Source organism: Gobio gobio (genome assembly GCF_949357685.1).
Source record: "Gobio gobio genome assembly, chromosome: 23".
Lineage (NCBI taxonomy): Eukaryota > Metazoa > Chordata > Actinopteri > Cypriniformes > Gobionidae > Gobio > Gobio gobio.
The window spans coordinates 11,576,426-11,598,002 of record NC_137119.1 but is presented as its reverse complement, the minus strand read 5'-3'; the positions used below and the strand labels follow the sequence as shown (position 1 = coordinate 11,598,002).

General features: G+C 38.4%; 1 protein-coding gene across 2 annotated transcripts in view; it reads left to right on the top strand.

The window, feature by feature from the left end:
• The window catches only part of gpr158a (G protein-coupled receptor 158a), a 142,123-nt gene extending 121,071 nt beyond the window's left edge, over window positions 1-21,052 (top strand). The window contains exons 7-12 of one of the 2 annotated variants that reach the window (XM_079806055.1): window positions 4,521-4,759; window positions 6,955-7,093; window positions 14,852-14,957; window positions 15,044-15,190; window positions 15,338-15,421; window positions 15,842-21,052. In XM_079806055.1, the coding sequence (XP_079662181.1) occupies window positions 4,521-4,759; window positions 6,955-7,093; window positions 14,852-14,957; window positions 15,044-15,190; window positions 15,338-15,421; window positions 15,842-17,782 (2,656 nt within the window). In that variant the 3' untranslated portion in view covers window positions 17,783-21,052. The remainder of the gene's footprint in view (window positions 1-4,520; window positions 4,760-6,954; window positions 7,094-14,851; window positions 14,958-15,043; window positions 15,191-15,337; window positions 15,422-15,841) is intronic. The other variant, XM_079806056.1, reaches the window with a different exon arrangement.
• Window positions 21,053-21,577: the final 525 nt, after the last annotated feature.

The following is a 21,577-nucleotide window of genomic DNA, read 5'->3' as shown; positions in this document are numbered from 1 at the left end:
GTACCGGTAGAACTCGCAGTGCTGTTATTTTGGTCACAGTCTTAGTAATAATTTATTTGATTGATACTAATCTTAATCCTAGGAATGGCTAGAATGTGATATTGAGAATGACACGCTGTAATCTGTGAGAGTTTTGAGATGAATGCCTCTGAGAAATAGATATGCTGCTCCAGACAAACAAACACACAGAGATACACACGTACACGTGCACCTGTGCACACAATAACACACATACACACACTGGATGACTCACGGACCACAATGTTATTAAATGTCACAACTTGCACTTTCCTAATATGGCCGATGAGGTGGAACCTGCTGAGATCTTTGCCATTTCAGAATCAACACTGAAAACAACTATAACGCTGAATCGGTTTTAGGTAGCAGATTGGATAGTGGGCGAAAGAGTCAAAGGCTTGGCTACAGAGATTGAACAGTTAGCTAGATTTCAAAAACCAAAATAAAAAATATTGATAGCAGCTTAACATCTTGGACACACTGTTGTGTAACAAAATTGTTTGGAATAATTATACATGTTGTATTAAATGGAATATATTATTAAAACAATTTTTTTTTCTTAAAATATATATTTTAACTTCTAAATAGAGCAGTTGCAATGTATTGTACTTGCAATTCTTAAAAGTGTATTTTAGAAAAACTATACTTTATACAGATAAAGCACAGGTGTTATTCTATACATTTAAATTCAATATGTATTTAAATGTCCTTATTTACTTTATAATAATACAAATACAAGTTTCAATAGAAATTACATTATAGTATATTTTAGTTTGCCATAAATGCCTGTCAGTACATTTAGCAGTAAAGTAAAGATACATAAAGTTCTATTTAAATGGGTAAAATAAATAAATATATAAAAAATTCTAAATTTAATATAAATTTGAACTATAGTACATTTGGTAACACTTTATTTTACAGTGTCCTTGTTACATATGTTACATGTCCTTACCATATAATAACAGTAAATTATGCATGATTACATGCAACTAACCCTAAACCAAACCCTAACCCTATAGTACATATAGTTACTAAATTTTACTCAGTACTTAAAAGTATAATTATTACACTGTAACAATGACACCTTAAAATAAAGTGTAACTGTAAAAATTGTAGTTAGCATGCATTTAAGTGTCTGAAAACATTACAATCAGTTTGCACTAAAGTATATTCTTTTAAAGTTCCCCTTTTATGCAATTTTAAAGGTTTTTAATTTTGTTTTGAAGGTATCCTACAATAGGGTTACATACACTATATTGCCAAAAGTTTTGGGACGTCTGTCTTTACATGCACATGAACTTTAATGACATCCCATTCTTAATCCGTAGGGTTTAATATGGAGTTGGCCCACCCTTTGCAGCTATGACAGTTTCAACTCTTCTGGGAAGGCTTTCCGCAAGGTTTAGGTTTAGGTGTTTATGGAAATTTTTGACCATTCTTCTAGAAGGGCATTTGTGAGGTCAGGCACTGATGTTGGACGAGAAGGCCTGGCTCGCAGTCTCCGCTCTAATTCATCCCAAAGGTGTTCTATCGGGTTGAGGTCAGGAGTTTCTCCACACCAAACTCGCTCATCAATGTCTTTATGAACCTTGCTTTGTGCACTGATGCGCAGTCATGTCGGAAGAGTTCCTTTCAATGGAACTAAGGGGCCAAGCCCAACCCCTGAAAAACCACTCCACACCATAATCCCCCCTCCATCAAACTGTATGCTTGGCACAATGCAGTCAGGCAAGTACCGTACAACTGGCAACCACCAAACCCAGACTTGTCCATCATGGTACCACGCTTGAATTCACTGAGCTCCTGAGAGCGACCCATTCTTTCACAAATGTTTGTACAAGCAGTCTGCATGCCTAGCGCTTGATTTTATGCACCTTTGGCCATGGAAGTGATTTGAACACCTGAATTCAATGATTTGGAGGGGGGTCCCAATACTTTTGGCAATATTGTGTAGGCTATATCAATAGTCAAAAAAGTAGTCTTTTGTGATTGGTCTACCGCTTACAGCGTGCATCGACAGTGAAGCGCCTATTTCCATATCTCAGTGGTTCTCAAACTTTTTTTGACCACGCCCCCCTTTAAACCTTTAAAAAATCGTTGCTTTAAAAAAAGTGTGCTAAAGTATACATTTTCACAAGGGTATGTGAGGTATCTAGAAGCATGTATTGCTTGTTTTCTTGATTTTAGTTCTTAAAAAACATTATACTTTAGCTTTGTTATCCCTATTATATTTCATAAAAAGTTCCAATTCAATACGGACTATTATTCTATAAAGACTTGAGATGCTATAAAGAAGGTCAGAACGTCCCTCTAATGCATTTTTTCATACCATTGTATGGACTTCATTTCCTGTATGACCTTGCAGCATTAGCCTTTCCTGATTTAATTGTGATACCCTTTTAAGCACAGTTAACATTTGTATTATCCCTAATTTCCCATTAAAATAAACCTCCTGTAAAGTATCAGAGCTGCATGTTCCACGGCTAGTTCATCAGGGGTAAAGTACGTTTTAAAAAAAGATTCACTACATCGTTAAGCTACACAGCGGAATTTCTCGTTGGGGGGAAACATAACAGGAGGTACTTAGGACAAAATGACCACAGTGTGTTACATTTTATTGAATGGTTTGGACAACAAAAGCAGAAAACGAACTGTGGACTGCCTGTTGGGTTAGTTATGATGGTCTGGCCTCCAGAAGAATGAGATGAAGGAAGATATGTGGAGGATCTTTAGGAACATTCTCAGAAGATAATGTGGGCTTGACGGTGGCATGGAATGGCATTCGTATTTAAGGCATCTCTTCTGCTTCTCTTTTGAGTCTGGAGAGAAATTAGACGATACTTCACTGTAATAACTAACACATTGCTTAGATCTTTTTTTTTTACTAGACGCTCATTATGGGGCATAGATAATACTTTATCAGGGTGACATAAATGTATACGTTTGTTTGATTTGACTTTGAAAGGAAAAAAAGTATTATTATGTCTAATAACATTAAAATTGGAATGCGACATTTCCTATTCATTCAATCCTGTTGAATATCATGTTCACTCAAAATTGCACCACATTATGGAAGTAAAAATGCATTATAAATGCAGACTTTAATAAATGCCAACAATTGTACACTTCCACAAGGTGCATATCAGTTCCGATATGGAGGTGATAACGATACAGTCCGGGCCTTAAACTTACTTTTTTGCCACACCTGCCAATGGCCGGTGACTTAAGAATATTTACCAGAGGGTATTTACCAGAATCAGAGGGTAATTAGCACGCGGATAGCAGCTGATGATACTGAAGGAGCTTATATGCATGCTGTGATAGGCATCGTATTCCTATAGGTAGACGTGATCAGCTGACAGTTAGCTGATGCGGCGAGCTTGACTAACTTGCCCTGCCAGACCTAATGCTATAAGCTGGATTTCTGTCATGAATTACTCGCCCTCATGTCGTTCCAAACCCGAAAAGACTTTCGTACATCTCTGGAACACAAATTAAGGTATTTTTGATGAAATCTGAGAGCTTTCTGATCCCTTCATAGACTGCCATTTAATTGACACTTTCAAGGCCCAGAAAGGTAGTAAAGGCATCATTAAAACCGTTGATGTGACTCCTGTGGTTCAAACTTAATTTTATGAAACAACGAGAATACTTTTTGTGCGCACAAAAAATTAAAAAAATAACGACTTTATTCAACGATTTCTTCTACGCTGTTGACGTATAAATACAGTGCAGCGCTTCTGAGTTCTATGGCAGAATGGCTGCGTCAGCGTCACACGCATGCGTCGGCCAATGGTTAGCCGGCATTCAGACATAGAACTCAGAAGCGCTGCATTGTATTTACCATGTTCATAAAATTAAGGTTGAACCACTGGAGTCACATGGACTATTTTAATGATGTCTTTACTACCTTTCTCAGCCTTGAAAGTTGCAATGACATTACTGCCTATGGAGGGTCAGAGAGCTCTCAGATTTAATCAAAAATATCTTAATTTGTGTTCCAGAGATGTGCGAAGGTCTTACGGGTTTGGAACGACATGAGGGTGAGTAATTAATGAGAGCATTTTCATTTTTAGGTGAACTAACCCTTTAAGACCTATATATTTTTGTGAATTTCTCTGTTCAAGCGCAAGAAGGCATGAAAGAGAGCTCAATTCAGTATTTGCACGCTGTCTGTGATGCAGCTTTCTGGGCGGCGCTTCGGATGGTTGTGCACACAAAACTTTCCGCCAGTCACGCGAGTAATGAGTTGAGTTCCCTTTTGCGTCCTCTTGCGCTTGAGTATTTAAATTGCCAAGGCTTCAACTCTTGTGACAAGCGCTGGCCTGTCAGCTGTTCCAAGCGCCATTCACGTTTGTTTACGTTCATGTTCTCAAAACTTTGCATTGTTAGAATTCATAAAAATATTACCAGCCAGCTGGCGATTGACACGGTTTCATATACTGTTATATATACTATTAATGTAGGTCCAGGATACAATGGTTGTTGTCGTTGTTTTCCAGGGTTCTCAAGGTGTTCCTGTCACGTACAGCCCAACGGATCCCCTACATGACCAGCTGGAGAGTGCTACGTCTACTGTGTATCATCCTGCTGATTGTGTTATGGTTCGCAATAGCCTGGACCTCCGCTGTTTGTCAGAATCCCAACAGACATCTCGCTCTCATCAGTGTGGGCTTCACCACTGATGGGCTACAGTTCAGCATGTGTCTGTTGGACCGCTGGGACTACATGATTGCTGTGGGTGAGTGAATCTGTTACCTAAGAGCTTCATTTATGACTATTTGGCATTTTAATGAGCACCAGCTTGAATAAATTATCAAACAGAATCAAAGAGTATGGATGAAATGTTCCCAAAAATGGATACAAAGAGAATCTCTTCAAGGAAGGCACTATTTAAAGGATTTTTTTTACAGGCACTATTTAAAGGAACAGTTTACACAAAAATGAAACGTACGGCATCATTTACTCAAACTCATATTGTTCTAAACCCGTATGACTTTCTTTCTTCTATGGAACACAAATGCAGATGTTTAGTAGAACGTTCACCCTGCTCTTTTTCATTTAATGTAAGTGAATGTTTATTTTGGCTGCCAAGCTCCAAAAAATAGCAAGAAGCGCTATAAATTCTGTTCAAACAACTAATGGGATATATTCCAAGTTTTCTGCAGCCACTTTATGTGAGGATAAAGCAAACTGTCTAATTTAAACACCCTTTGAAAAAAGAAACGTATTGAAATGTGCACTTAGAGTGTACTTCAAATATTCAAAGTGTATTTCATAGGTGTACTTTTGTCATTCTTTTTACAAGGATACTTATTTTGACTAACATAGTAATAAAATTTAAAGTATTTTTTAACTATTTTATTATTCAATATTACATTTACTTTATTTCAATAGTGCTGTATTCCAACATCATCATTACTAATAGGTAATTACAAATATATTTAAAAGCATGACATGACATTTCTGTTTCAATAGAAGTTCCCTCGGGTCATTTTTTAACCCGTAAAAAAAATCGGGTCAATTTGACCCCCATAGGAATGAATGGAATGTGAGGAATGCTTCAATACACATAGAAAAACCTAAAAATGCTCAAAATTCTAACTAAAAATGCTAAAACTTTACCAAAAAATTATTTTATAATGTCTACATGTGTATCGGCATACTGAAGAGAAACTGACTTTACTGCGCCATTTATTGGGTTATAAGCCCATCTAATGGCAAGAGTCATGAAATAGCATTTATATCATTATTTTTCCACAAGAGGTCAGCAAAGACACCAAATGCAAGATATTTTGAGCTGAATTTAAAGGGTTATGCATGAAATTGTGAGTTATTTTGAATTTAAGTTGAAAGAATGTGCTTAAATTATTATTTATTTATTATTTATTAATAAAGTCTAGTAATTTAAAGTTAAATAAAATAAAAAAATAAAAAAAAATCTCCAAAAACATTGCATTAAAAAATGTAAAAAATATTATCAAAAAAAACAATTAAGTGTAATTTTAGGGCTTCAGGTCATTTTGACCCGCGAGGGAAGGATTTGTTAAAAAGCGCAAGGTTAAAGTATTTTTTAGTTTACCATGAATGCAAACATTTGGCAGTACATTTTAACAGTTTTGTCCTACTAAAGTGGGTCAAAAAGCACAACTTTAGCTATTCTTTATATTTTATATTTCAGATTATAAATATTGTGTGCTTGAGTTCTCAGTAAGTGATGACAAAGCCATAATCTGCTCTTGTAGTCCTAACAGGAAAGATAATGACAAATGAAGTGCATCTAAGTGGCATTGCCTAAATTGTAAGAGTAATGTGGAAGTATGCTAATCCGGACAGAGCCATCGTGGTAGACCATTGCAGGTCATTATGTTTGAAATACAAGCCAAGGAAGTGATGAATCAAAGCTGGCTTGGCACTAATTGCAGACACATAGAGGAGCTCACAGGAAGAATCAGCCAGGCTGTGACGAATCGTATTCAACACAATTTTTTATCCTGATGTCTCATACTCAAGCATGGCAAATTGGAATGTGCCCAATCTAACACCTGGATCAGTAAACGTCACATTGATGATGACCGATTTTCACTGGGGGAACACATGTTTATTGATGTCAGGCCAGCTAACTGGCTGACATTGTATAGGGTGTGCCAATAGGGGATAGGGAACTTTAAAACTTTGGACTACCTTCCACAGCTTCATTTGCAATTGTCTGTCAAGCAGTGTCCGGAGAATACAAGCAATCTAAATGTCTTTTATTGCATTCATTGAATGTATTTTTTCTCTGTCATTTTTGCTCTGGTATTTTCAATCTAGCGCTATATTAGTTTGTAACAGAAAGGTTTTAACATCCACATCATTCTCTGGTTGATCTGGGAACTTGTATGTCCTAGGTACTAGTCAGTTGGGTGTTAACTCTTTACTACCTCTCACAAACAGCTGAGTTCCTGTTCCTTCTGTGGGGTGTGTATCTTTGTTTTGCTGTGAGGACCGTCCCCTCTGCATTTCATGAGCCACGCTACATGGCCATCGCAGTGCACAATGAGCTCATCCTCTCTGCCATATTCCACATTTTAAGGTGAGTGACTGCCACCAAGGACTTCCTCCTTTTCCTCCTATCATAATTATTAAAGAAGACCCATTATGCCCCTTTTTACAAGAAGTAATATAAGTCTCAGGTGTCCCCAAAATGTGTCTGTGAAGTTTCAGATCTAAATACCAGTTAGCATCGCACTGGTTCCTTTGAGAAAAACCCAATTGGATTTTCCCACAGGCTGGTTAGGTTAGGGTTAGTGTGTAGGGTCAACTAACCCAACAAAAGTGTAACGAAGAGTCAACGCAGTGAGAATCCATCTGCAGCTTTATTAGAATCAGAGTCGAACAGTACAGGGTCGAGACACAGCAGAGACAGTGTAGAAGGCAGAGCAATATCATAAACAGGAACAGGCTTAGGTCGAGGCAGGCAGCAAAGACTCAGATAACAGGAAACAGTCCGAGTTCAAAACAGAGTAAACAGTCTACAGTATAAACGCTCATAAATGATCACCAAGGTAAATCAAGACTTCGCAATGGTTGTGTGTGTGTGTGTGTGTGTGTCATGCTTAATTAGGGTGTGTGTGATGAATGGCAGGTGCAAGAGCAATCAGTCCCAGGTATGAGGGCCTATGGGAAATGTAGTCCAAATGATAGTCAATATTCTTCTGAGAGCTCCCTCTGGTGATCCGGAGGCTGATACACATTTTATCCATCAAGATAATTATCACTGATTAACACAACTTTTATTAATTTTGAAGCCTAAATGCAGTCGCCAAAGATAAAAAGCTAAAGGTAAGCTATAAACAGAGTTCACCACGGTCGCTTGACTTCAACGTCACCATCACTAAGCTTCCGACAACTCTTTCAGTTTTTATCTCGAAACATTTTCCCAGAACGTTTGAGTTAGAATAGTTTATAAGAGGACATTTATAAGGATAATGAGGTTGTAAAAGCAGACTGGGCTTACCTTTTTGGCATGATGACATTTAATGTCCCTTGACAGATAGTCCCATTTAGCTACTTTACGTTTACTTTACTTTACTTTACGTACACGTTTTTCAAGACATGTTCAATATTGTTCAATTCAAACAGCTTCAATATTGATGTACTTTATGTCGTAGATTAAAACGTCAAAGTGTCTTGAGCTTGTGTTCACCACAGACCTTATTTCAGACATTTAACCAAAACACACACTCTAAAAAAATGGTGCTATATGGCACTAAAAGTGTTTTTTGGCTGTAATCATAGGGAACCACTTTTGGTGCTATATAGCACCATATCTTAACATGTTCTGTATATGATAGTTGTGCAGCTCAGCCAAAGAACCGCTGAAGAACCACTGAAGCGTCAAGATTGGTGCTATACAGCACTTAAAGAGGTTCCCCTATGAGGTCCTCCGAGCCAAGAACCACTTTTAGTGCCACACAGCACCATTTTTTTTTAGAGTGTAGGAACGAGGGAACTGGAACTGCAAAAATGCTAACTGGCTTTTTGACCTACAAAGTGATGGCATTCAATACCTGCACCACTCTATTCACTCTATTTTCTGCGAATTCACATCACTTGATGACGTGTGACCAGTAGAAGATCGATACTTCACGGCGTGACCTCTTGGCTGAACTAAAAGTACAATATTTTACCGTAAAGTCGAGTACATTGTATATGTTTTACATTTTGAATGTATTACTATTTGTTATATGTTGAATTCATGTTTATAAAATAGACCCTTCAGAGAGGTACATCATATCACGACCGTTGCTGTCTCATAAGAAATTTGGCATGCTTAAAGTTTCGTGTGACCACAGCTTAAACCTCACTCCCATCCGCCTGACATCATCACAATGCACATTCAGCAAAAGGAAGAAAAAAGCCCACTTCTGAGTAGACTATGTGCGTTGAACTTACAACGATCAATAAACTTCTGTTTGCGCCATTGCTTCGTCAATGCATCTGTCAGTCAGTCAACCACCACAACCTCGCTCCAGCTGTAAGGACGCATACTCTCTCTCTCTCTCTCTCTCTCTCTCTCTCTCTCTCTCTCTCTCTCTCTCTCTCTCTCTCTCTCTCACTCATACACATACACATACACACACACACACGAGCGTGCACGCTCTGAGTGACATTATTGTTTCCATCAATCGTTCAGTTTATCAGCAGTGTCTGTATGCTGCATAAAAGAGGCTTGCGCACTTTGTAAACAACCCCAAATTGGACGAGGAGCAAGACAGAGTGAGTGAAGGAGACACTGAATGAAAATGTAAATTCAGTAATATAGCGGTTTCCAGTAAACACAGCATGCTACTACTTTACCTTTCTGACACCGAATTGTGTACTGATTCTTTACTTTTGAACTTCATGGTTATGTTCTTTTGCACTCTTTTAGTTTGAAACATTTGTCTACTTTATACATTTTGTGTATACTTTAAGACTATTGTTATGTTTAAGGTTCTTTTTGTTATATTATAAAAAATACCAACTTGGTATCAACCCTGTAAAGCCTGAAATAATTAAATTGTAGTCATAGAACACACCAGGCTTTTATGGCCCATATAGTATGATAGAATATGAAGGGGGGTAAAACAGCTAACTTTTATTCAGAGGCCCAAACTGAGCAAAAATAGCGATTTGGTGCAGTTGTTATTTATATGGTCAGAAATGTAAATTAATGAGATCTTTATAACAGTATAGCAGACTACTTACATAAAATGCATTTACATATAATTTGCCACTATATATATATCTCACCTAAAGGATTATTAGGAAAACCATACTAATACTGTGTTTGACCCCCTTTCGCCTTCAGAACTGCCTTAATTATACGTGGCATTGATTCAACAAGGTGCTGAAAGCATTCTTTAGAAATGTTGGCCCATATTGATAGGATAGCATCTTGCAGTTGATGGAGATTTGTGGGATGCATTATCCTGCTGGAAGTAGCCATCAGAGGATGGGTACATGGTGGTCATAAAGGGATGGACATGGTCAGAAACAATGCTCAGGTCGGCCGTGGCATTTAAACGATGCCCAATTGGCACTAAGGGGCCAAAAGTGTGCCAAGAAAACATCCCCCACACCATTACACCACCACCAGCAGCCTGCACAGTGGTAACAAGGCATGATGGATCCATGTTCTCATTCTGTTTACGCCAAATTCTGACTCTACCATCTGAATGTCTCAACAGAAATCGAGACTCATCAGACCAGGCAACATTTTTACAGCCTTCAACTGTCCAATTTTGGTGAGCTTGTGCAAATTGTAGCCTCTTTTTCCTATTTGTAGTGGAGATGAGTGGTACCCGGTGGGGTCTTCTGCTGTTGTAGCCCATCCGCCTCAAGGTTGTGCGTGTTGTGGCTTCACAAATGCCTTGCTGCATACCTCGGTTGTAACGAGTGGTTATTTCAGTCAAAGTTGCTCTTCTATCAGCTTGAATCAGTCGGCCCATTCTCCTCTGACCTCTAGCATCAACAAGGCATTTTTGCCCACAGGACTGCCGCATACTGGATGTTTTTCCCTTTTCACATCATTCTTTGTAAACCCTAGAAATGGTTGTGCGTGTAAATCCCAGTAACTGAGCAGATTGTGAAATACTCAGACTGGCCTGTCTGGCACCAACAACCATGCCACGCTCAAAATTGCTTCAATCACCTTTCTTTCTCATTCTGACATTCAGTTTGGAGTTCAGGAGATTGTATTGACCAGGACCACACCCCTAAATGCATTGAAGCAACTGCCATGTGATTGGTTGATTAGATAATTGCACTAATGAGAAATTGAACAGGTGTTCCTAATAATCCTTTAGGTGAGTGTATATATATATATTTTTTAAATAAAATGTTGAAATTATATTTTTACATTATTATCGGTGTTCTCCATTTATCCTTTTAGAAAGGACAGAGCCCAATGGTTCTTGAGGTCAGAAAAGTAATACAAATGTTAGAAGAATGTTGACTGTGGTGTATTTTCACTGAAAAACTACACAGGAAATGCCGCAAATATTGAGAAAAGCCTCAGCAAATTGCTTGTCTGATTGCTTCTATTGCTCTCCTCATTTGTAAGTCACTTTGGATAAAAGCGTCTGCTAAATGATTAAATGTAAATGTAAAATCAAAAAAATAATTTGAGGCTGGAAAATCTGAAAAAAGTCCCGCAAAATCCTGGAGGGACTGACTAAAGAACAAAGCCTCTCACATCATTCGCTAGTGCACCTCTTGAGATCAGGGGAGTGAGGTTTAAATGCACAGCTCTTACTACTGAACTACATTACACATGCATGTACCTTTAAATGCAAATTTAGCAGCTGCTGCTCCCTGCCCCCTATCCAGAATAGGGCTGCTGTGCCTTTACAGATCGTGGTCTATCCACAAACTATCGCAGTCACGCTCATGTGACATCGCAGTTCTTCATGCCATGAAAGTATTGCACCCTTAGTGAAATATATATAATATATAATACTATGTATATATTATACTAATAATATAATATATAATACTATGCAAAAGTATTGCATAGTATTGCACCCTTCATATCTCAGAAGAGTCTTTAGTTTTATCATTATTTATAAAAGACAGATGCACTGTACCGATTCTTTCCGAAAACAGCCGAACTTGTGGAGGCATGCAGTGGGCAGAGCTAAAGAGTCACAAGCACACACAGACCTATAACACACACACACACAATACATCATGACATTATCCCTGGATAACTTTCTATTCACTATACGTTCATGTTTACATTATATACACTTGTGCACCGATTGCCAAAAAAACAGTTGATGCAGTTTCACTCACCGCCTCCCGTTTCGACTCATGACTGGGAACAAACAAACACACTTGCAGAACTGCGTTACTGCTCCAGAAAAACAAACTGCATCCACTGTTTCCTTAACGCTGGGTTCTTTGGGAAGCTAAACAAGGTTATCTTTCCCTCACAACAAAAAACACACTTATAGTGACATTGTTGATTTACTGGTCTATAAACAAAATGACAGCGCTGCCGACGGCTTCCGTAACCCGGACAAAGTTCGTTGATGGGCGCGCTCTTACTCTCGCTCTGGTTTATGTGTGCACGCTCTCATCCGGGAGAAGTGCCCATTTAAGGAATTCCGCCCTCTATGACATCATACAGGGCCATACTCGAAACTTATTCGAATCCTGAACGAGTGTATTTGGCACAGATATACTCCATCATATGTCCAACTCGTATTTTTAAATGTTGGCCATGTTTAGCACGAGAATCCAACTCTTTTAACAGTGTAAAAGAGTCAGAATGCATGAAATAGCATTAGACATTCCCCCCTTAGCAGGCATTCTACTGACTATAAGTAACTTTGCAACTACGTCAACATATTCTACTTACTAGAACCCAAACACCTAACCAAAACCAAACAGTCTACAAATAGTTTAATAAGAGTTAGTTGACATGTAGTTGCAAAGTTACTTATAGTAGAATGTCTAAAGTGGACCATCAAAATAAAGTGCAACTGAATATCCTTTCTGATTGGTCAGTTTACTATTGATATCATTGCTTAAAGGCTGTCAGCCTTCTCTAGAATTCTGGCAGTGGTAAAACCACGTGTTTGGAACAATTATATTACTTTTTAGTTTTATGTTCATTTTACATTAATTTTAAGGAAGCTCTGCCTCCTTTGTCCAACGGACCGCCACTGCCTTCTGAAAAATCAGTTTAGGGCTGTCGAGTGTGTGAATAACTTCAGCAGTAATGAGGCACTCATTCAGGCAGGGATTTAGCTTGAACTCCTACACAAGATAAAGGCGGTTGACTTCAAAGGCAAGACATGTGGTTTTTAGAAGTGCTGCATTGCTTGGTGCTCTCTCCACTGTTTCTACAGTAATTAATCATAGTACAGGGCCATGGGATAGTGTTAGTTAAGTATCTGTATTTTTGTGTAACAGCACCCGTCTTTTCATCATAAACAGTAATTAGTTGTGGCAGCCAGTGTTTTCAGCATACACAGTTCCTTTCTAGTTTACCTCAGCAATCTCAGAAGGTGATGTAACAACAGTAAGAGGACAACTTTTTTTCTTTTTTTTATGCTCTTATTTTCTTCATATGTACGCACATGTCCATGCTATTCAGTGTAGCAGTGCATTTGTCATCTCAGAGGGACCATCAATTTCCAACCAGATTAAAAGAGCTGGAAGCAACAGAGCTGCAAACTTCACTGCAAACATAGTCCCAGCAGGCCAGCACAGATAAACCTGAAGAAAAAAATATGTCTAAGCACAGATAAACACAGCATACATTTAAAAATAAACCTGCTATATTTGAGCTGTGGCTTAGCAGTGCACATGCTCTGAAATGTTGAGCCATAGTGGTCATTGAATGAGTGCAGTTTCAAATGTGGCTTGTGTCCTTTGCAAATGCCATTTTGCCTTCACAGATCCAAAATTCGAGGCAACATTATATGTAGCCCTACCCTTTATAAATAACATTCTCACAATGCATTGTGACTAGCTCATATGAAAATGTTTCATCCAAAGATGGCAGACAAAGCTGAGGGAAATATATTATTTAGTACAAAAATAGGGGTAAGAAACAGATGCATCTCGCTGAAATGTTATCTCAACTAAGAGAATCATAGGATATAGAGTACTGACGTGTTATCTTTGCTACATGCTAATGTCAGAGTTAACTTTTGAACATATCTGGATATTCACACCGACACTTAAAGGAATAGTTCACCCAAAAATGAAAATTCTGTCATCATTTAGTCACGCTCAAATTGTTCCAAACCTGTATAAATCATTTGTTTCTGCTGAACACAAAGGAAGATATTTAGAAGAATGTTTGTAACCAAGATTTCGGCAGCCATTGACTACCATAGTGGGAAAAAATATACTATGGTAGTCAATGGCTGCAGTGGCTTTTGTTCCTAATATTACATATACAAAAGGTTTTTAGTATTATTGTTCCCTTTTAGTAAAAGTTATGACTTGTGCAATGATTAATAATTCTGCATTTAATTATTTAAATCAGAGTAAGAGTGTAGACTGCATTCTAATAAAAAAATCCCCAATACTTCCAATGTTTGTGGGAGAGAAGAGTGAACAAAACATCTTGCATTAGATACTGCTTCAAAGCTGGACAAAGTTGTAACATTTACCATATCACCCAAGATTGCTGTGGCGATACCATATTTTGAAAAGTCATGATTTAATCACAATTGCATAAGTATGTTTATTTAATAATGCATATGTTCATGTAAAATAAGTTCAATTAATGAAGAAAATGGTTGTCTAAATAAGCATTTCTGAATGTGACCAGAGTCACTTCTATGATAGACACGTACCAAACAAAAGTGAAGAGAAAGATAAATACTCACTCTCTTCTCATGTTAGCCCAACCCTGGTAACATAGGACACTTTGTCTTGTGCTCATTATGTGCCATATAAAGCTGGGCATACACTGTGCGATTTTCGTCCGATTTCGAGCCGAATTCTGACTCGTGCGACTCTTTTTTGGGTCGGGCCGATTTTCAGCTTTATCGTGCATCGTTTGTCATGAGGTGTTCGTGCAGTGTACAGGGGGAAACGAGAGGCGACAAACCTCTCCCGATCGGCAATCGGATGGTCGGATGAATTTCTGGCATAAGTCTGGGCAACACATAGGACCCTGGGAACATAAGAATTTGCACAGTTTTAGTCAGGATCCAATTATGTTTTTTTGGGAAGTACCCAAAATTGTATTATATAGAAATTGTAATGGGTTTATTTTGTTTAGCTTTTTGCAAAACACAGTAGATGTAGGTGATCATACATTTTTCTGTAAATACACCCACAGGTTCACTCTAGCCCCTGAGCTGCACCCGGATTGGATGCTGATGCTATTCTTTGCTCATACACACTTGACAGTGACTGTCACTTTGGGGTTACTGCTTGTGCCAAAGGTAAACCCACCAAACAGCTTTCATTCTTTGATCATTTGTTGGCTCGAAAATGACAGAATCTCTTAAATAGCATGTCTTTTCCACAGTTCTTGTTTGCGGGTACACATCTAAGGGATGACATTGCTACTGAAGCCTATGAAGATGAATTGGACATGGGGCGGTCTGGGTCATACCTGAATAGCAGCATCACGTCTGCCTGGAGTGAGCACAGTCTGGATCCAGAGGATATTCGGGTAGGTGCCCTGTTTTCTTTCCTGCTTCCTTTTCCCCTTGAGTCTCTCCTGCCTTAGTAATTAACAAAAATGTTATAACCTGCAAATATCTTTTGACCCCTTGTCCTATAACTGCACATACTGAGCCATGGCAGTTTTTTATTGCAGACACCAGAGGAAATGGGCCAGCTAAGTTCTATTAATGGCTGTGGCGTAAGATCTTGCGACAGTCTTTGGGAAAAACGTACCAACGTGAGCAGAGGTTTTTGTTTGTTTGTTAGAGCTGAAGAAGTCTCTCACTGAAGACCCAAATTTTGTTCATAGGCACTTTGCTAGGATACATTTCTGCTCTTGGTATAATATTTGTTGATTGACACAGCTGTAATAAATGCTTTGAAGTTCTTCAGAGGCTGTTTCAGACCTAACAATAAAACACGAAATGTTCATTGACACCGTCCCAGACTGTCCTGTCTCTAATTACTGTAAAACAGCATGTTGGTTTGGTCTAACGTCTTCGAGGCACTGTCTGTAGTTGCATATAATGACTAGTTCTGCATGTTTTCTGTGCAATAGAGCATCTGCTTCAGTGTAACTAGAATCATTTCATTCTTACATTTCTACATGTTGACATATGTTGTGAGTTAATGGCCCATTTTGTCTTCAAATCCACAGGAAGAGCTGAAGAAACTCTACTCCCAGCTGGAGATTTATAAGAGGAAAAAGATGCTGGCCAACAATCCTCACCTGCAGAAGAAGCGCAGCTCCAAAAAGGGCCTAGGCCGCTCTCTCATGCGCCGCATCACTGAGATTCCAGAGTCAATGGGTCGCCAGTGTAGTCGTGAGGACAAGGACCTGGGTGAACATGGGAGCAACCGCAACAGCATCTGTGTCCTGAGAAAGAACCCTTTTGACCCCTCGCACTCTGTTAAGCCTGCCAAAGACGAATCCTTGAAGAGCAAAGTTTTCTCCCTTAAAAAGTCCCACAGCAGTTATGACCATGTTCGAGACCACAGTGAGGATTCCAGCAGTTCGACAACTGACAAGATGGAAGTTGCAACCACAGAAGGCTCCCTCCTTGAAACCCTAATGGGCAAGAAGCTGGTCAAAAAGTCATCTGAGAAGATTGATGCAGCCAGCGAGTCAACAGAGTCAGTTCCCTTGGTGTGCAAGTCAGCTAGCGCTCACAACCTGACAGCTGATAAGAAACCTATTCACCCTAGAACATCCATGCTGCAGAAATCTCTAAGCGTTATTGCCAGTGCCAAAGAGAAAACTCTTGGTCTAACAGGAAAGGCCCAACCAGCGGAGGATGTAACAAAGAAAGCTAATCAAAAGAACAAGGATGCCAAGTCCTCAGTTGAAGCTGAAGAAAGGGAAGGTTATCCAAAGATGATTGTCAGTCAATCAGTGGAGTACAAGCAGACAGCTGCCAAAACCGGCATAATGAAGCCACAGATGAGCGGAAGCCAGCCCTCCATTTGCTCAGATACAGCCAAGGGGAAAGATCTGTATGATCTTTCAGAGGTGTGCCCTTGGGAATTGGAGGACTTGCCGACCCCTTCCGAAAACAAGGTGCAGAAACATGTGTCTATTGCCCCTGAGCAGACCACCACAGTCCATGGAAGTAGCAACAAAACAACAAAGTCACAACAGCAAAAGCAGAAGGGCACAGAGCAGTCACCCTCTGTGGCCAGGCATCCAAACCAGAAAGTTGCAGAAAGAACAGACATATGTCCGTGGGAGGAAGGAAATGATGACCATAGTCAGGCAATGGGGCCAAAATCTCACTCCAATTGTAAGCCTGCCATGTCCCAACCCCAGGCATCCGGAGAGGTCGCCAGGGTTCAAAAAGCTGAGGTCTGTCCATGGGACTTTGAGGAAGCGTCAAGCAAGCCAAAGGACTCAGCTTGCTCCCCTGATCAGAGCAGACCAAAAAAGGGCACCACACCAACTGAGATCAAAGGCAAAATAAGCTCCTCGCCTACTGAAGTCAAGGGCAAGGGCAATACACCTACAGAGGGCAAAGTAAAGAGTGTCCTCTCCGAGCCTACTAAATCCACAGGCAGCTCACTGCTGCCGCCCTCTAAAGCAGACGTGTGTCCATGGGACTTTGAGACTGTCTCAGGTCCAATCTCTGAAAAGACCCCTTGTTCCTCTCAGGTTTCTAAAACAAAGGAGACCCATGCTATAAAGAAGGGAACTTCCCCTGTCAGAATATTAGAGATGGAACGAGAGAACACAAAGGATCCAGATGATGACAAAAAGAAATCAAACACAAAAGACAAGTTCACCTCTGGCAAGACGAAAGAAAGACCTGTAAGCCAGTCTAAAATGGCAGAGGTTTGTCCATGGGATGCTGAGAGTAGTCAGGAAATTGTCTCAATGGAAAAACAACAAAGCCCAAATGTTGCATTAGCAAAAGGCAAGCAAGCAGACGTATGCCCTTGGGATTATGAAGATTCAGCAGCTAGTAAAGAAGTCAACAGGAGCACCAGTTCATCTACTGGCAAACAGAAAAGTTCAAATTCCAAAGGCAGAGTTACTAGTGGTGTTAAAATGGCAGATGTCTGTCCTTGGGACTTTGATGACCAAGCATCAACAAAAAAGGCATGACACTTTACCCGAGTGAACCATTAGTTAGTTTTCATTATATGTGCTTTTTCTTTCATAAATACACCATGGAATATGAACTTTAATAGAATTTTTGGTGATTTGGAGAAGAAAATCAACAAGTCGCACAAGCTGCCTTTCTCTTCAACCTTTTGTTTTCCCTTTGTGTTTTTTGGAATAAAAAGGAAAAAAAATAAGATACAAAAATGCAACAACTCACCAGGCATTCCAGATTCTAAAGTATTGGTTGAACCTTTAAATAGAAACGGTAGTTTACAATTATGCAACTCTTTATGTGCAATGTAAACAAGATGCCTATACTCACCACATGTATACTCATTAACATTTGAACTCTCATAACAGCTGCATCTGTAGCCTCTCCTTGACTATGGCTTCCACAAAAGATTGTACCTGTTACATAGGAGGGTGTGGACCATGCATGAAGTGTCAAGGAGTAAGCCTGATTCATTTCCTTGTTTTGATTTGTTTCATACATTAACATTTGGTTTGAGTAAAAATGATTTTTTGCCAAAGATAGCGGTAAAATCCAATAAATCTAAGAACTCAAACTCAACACCATAATAGAGACACTACATTTGTACAGTGAGCCGAATTCATATGGCTGCTAGAAAATTAGCCTGTAGCACTTTAGTAATGAACATACTTAGAAAGACAGATGTAAACTGGACATAACTCCATTCATATTTTCCCTTGTTTGTCTTTTTGGCCTTGCTGTATTATGCCGTTCTGCAGTGAGATCATATGTGCACATCTGCAACACTTTTTTAGTTTTCTTGACTAGAAAGAAAGCTAGTAAAAAAAAAAAAAACACACACATTTCCAATGCTTCCAAATTTGCTGATATATTCTCCTTAATGTGCCTATTTAAATAGTCCTGTACCAGTCTTACTTTGTATTGGGAGATGTGAAACCTTTGTCATAGCCCATGTTACAAATATTTATTGAAACACTTGATAAAAATCAGCATCTTATTTTTGAAAAGAAATGAAGTTTAGTTTATATATTAGCAATGTTGCAAAATTGTAAATGCTTTTTGAATGGGGTATGCTGGGGGAAAAAAAGTCCAGTTCATGGGACCATAGATATCGTTTCTCTCAGCGTAGGGCACAATCATTACGGTTTCTGCCTCTAATGTCTTTCCTTTTACGATTAGAACACTCATGATAATGTACAAAATGTATCTCATATCAAATTCTGACCCAAGCCTCAATTTCTTTGATATGTATCTGGTATCTTTAACATTTTATGATGATTACATCAGTTTACAAATACAAATCTTGCTTTTTTTTGTGTGGAAATTTTCTAGGAAACTTCCCCAGAGACCACTGATGTGAATTCAACAATCTATCTAAATTATTGTTGGAATGTTAACATATCTTGTATGCCTTCTCAGCACATGGTCATTGGTAATCTGTAATGATGTCAAGGTAACGGTATCACAACACATGAGGCATGAACTGCTGCACAGTACGATGCCTAGAAATGAAATATTCATATAAATGTTGCAATTGCAAACGGTTTTGACCCAATCCTATAACTAAATGGTTTTTTAATGTATTGACAGGTTCTTGTGTTTTGTATGTGCGCACTATGAATTAGCAAGAATACAGAAGAAAAGGTTATACCATGTATATATGTTATATGAACCAAAGAGGTAAAAAAAAAATGTACCTAAATATATATATAATTCTTGACATTCTGTGAAAGAATCAAATGATGTCACACTCCCATCTCTCTAAGTGGGGTAAATTTACCAATGAATATCTTCTGGATATCTTCCCATGCTATATTTACACAGTGGGTCATTCCTGTTCTGTAGTACGCTTGAACATGATTAATTGTCACTAAACCTTATAAATTATAACAAAATTTATACCATCAGTAGAACAAAAACAAGCAGGACAGAAATTAATTTAAAGAAAACAAATTACAGGATGGAATATGACAGTGATGACCTTTAAACGACTTGTTTTGTTTGGAACAAAAATGAATAACCACCTGGAACATTTTTAATAAATTGCTTGTTTTTTCATTTTAGACGTGCCTGTTTCCAAAAAGAAATGTACAAAATGTTCATTTAATTGTGATACTTGAGAAAACCACACTCTTTTAATGTTGGTTTAATGGACCTCTTTATGCCAAAAAGGTCCTATATGATTGAAATGCAAATGCCATTTCAATTCATTCAAAAATCAATTAAAACTAAATCCATAAAATGATGGGAACTCCTAAAGGGTTTCGAACCCTTTAAGGTTCTATTTAGAACCTTTTCTTCGAAGAGTGCAACTTATACTATTTCCATCTTTAAACCTCTTTTGTCAGTTTAATATTTTATACAAACTGTACTGCAGAGTAGGAATGACCCCGGTAGTAGGCTATTTTATTGACTACAAAGCAGCAATCAAGAGAAAATCGCCTCCATCCCAAAATTCTGTAATCTAGTTATAATTTAGAACCCAGAATTCCTGCTATCCTCATCAGGATATGTGCTCATGGATTTCTAGGTACACTAAAGGGAACTTTCAGCAACCTATAGATCTACTGCTCCTAAACTGTCTAGTCATCTCATACTCTGGTTAGAACAATACACTCTCCAGAGTCTGTTCTTAATGTATGCCTAGATGGATGTGTAAAATTGACCAACTTTGTTACATAGAGAATGTTTCTGGGAATGGTTGTTGTATCGTAGTGCATCCCTCTAGTTTACAAGTTTTACTCATCTGCAGGTCCTCGGTTGATTTCTATGTAGTATGATGTAAGCACTCAACTCATGACCTGTTAATGTTAATGGTAACCTTGCCTATTACATTGTCTTAGTGCAATGTTTAGTTCAGTTTTTGGAGTTTACAAAAGTGATTATTTATCTATTTATGAATTGATTTTGGTTATTTAGCTCGTTTACTTGGGCCCCTCGCGTGTCCCATCACTGTCACGTGTTGGGGGAACACTCCTACTACTTAACGCGGTATTGTCTTAGCTCTAACTCTCGTTGCTTCTGCATGATAATGAGAAATTAGTAAGACTGATGTTTCACTGCCCTTGATAGAACTTAAAAAGAATCTTTGATCTTTTTTGGACTGTTACAAGTTGTATAGTGAGTGAAACTGTACCCTACCCACTGTATTATGTGCTTGTTATATTAAATGCTCTATGACAAGCTTATAGCATACACATATGGAGATATTTGGTAGATTTATATTGTGTAATATTGTGATAGCATGTACATAAAAATACCTCCTCTGCAATAAATATTTCTACAAAAAGCAATTCTGTGTTGACTGAATTAATCAAAATAATGAAAATGGGGGGGTTTTGTAAAAAAAATTAAAAAAAAAACAATACAATACAATCCTATTACTGTTCACAAGAGTCTGGTACATATTGGAGGTATACTGGCTTGGAGGTAAGAACTGCCCACTGACAACTATTTAGGCTATTTAGGCCATAGGCTATTTCAAGTAATGATATTTGATGATGATATTTGGTTCTAACACCATGCATGTGAATAAAATCCCAGAAGCTGAGGTACATGTCTTGACATAAAATTTGAAACTGTCTCTCCACTGTTGCTGGACAATAATATTTCTCTAGGTAGCTAATATTCCTTTAATCAAAAATAGCTTGAGACCGGTCTTAATACCATTTTTTGAAGGTTTTGTCTCGGTCCGACTTGGTCTTGTCTCTGTCTTAGACTTAGGGGATTCAGGATTTAGTTTCAAGACCGGTCAAGACCACAATTGCAAGTGAATTTTCTGATTTATTTTTTTAACATCATTA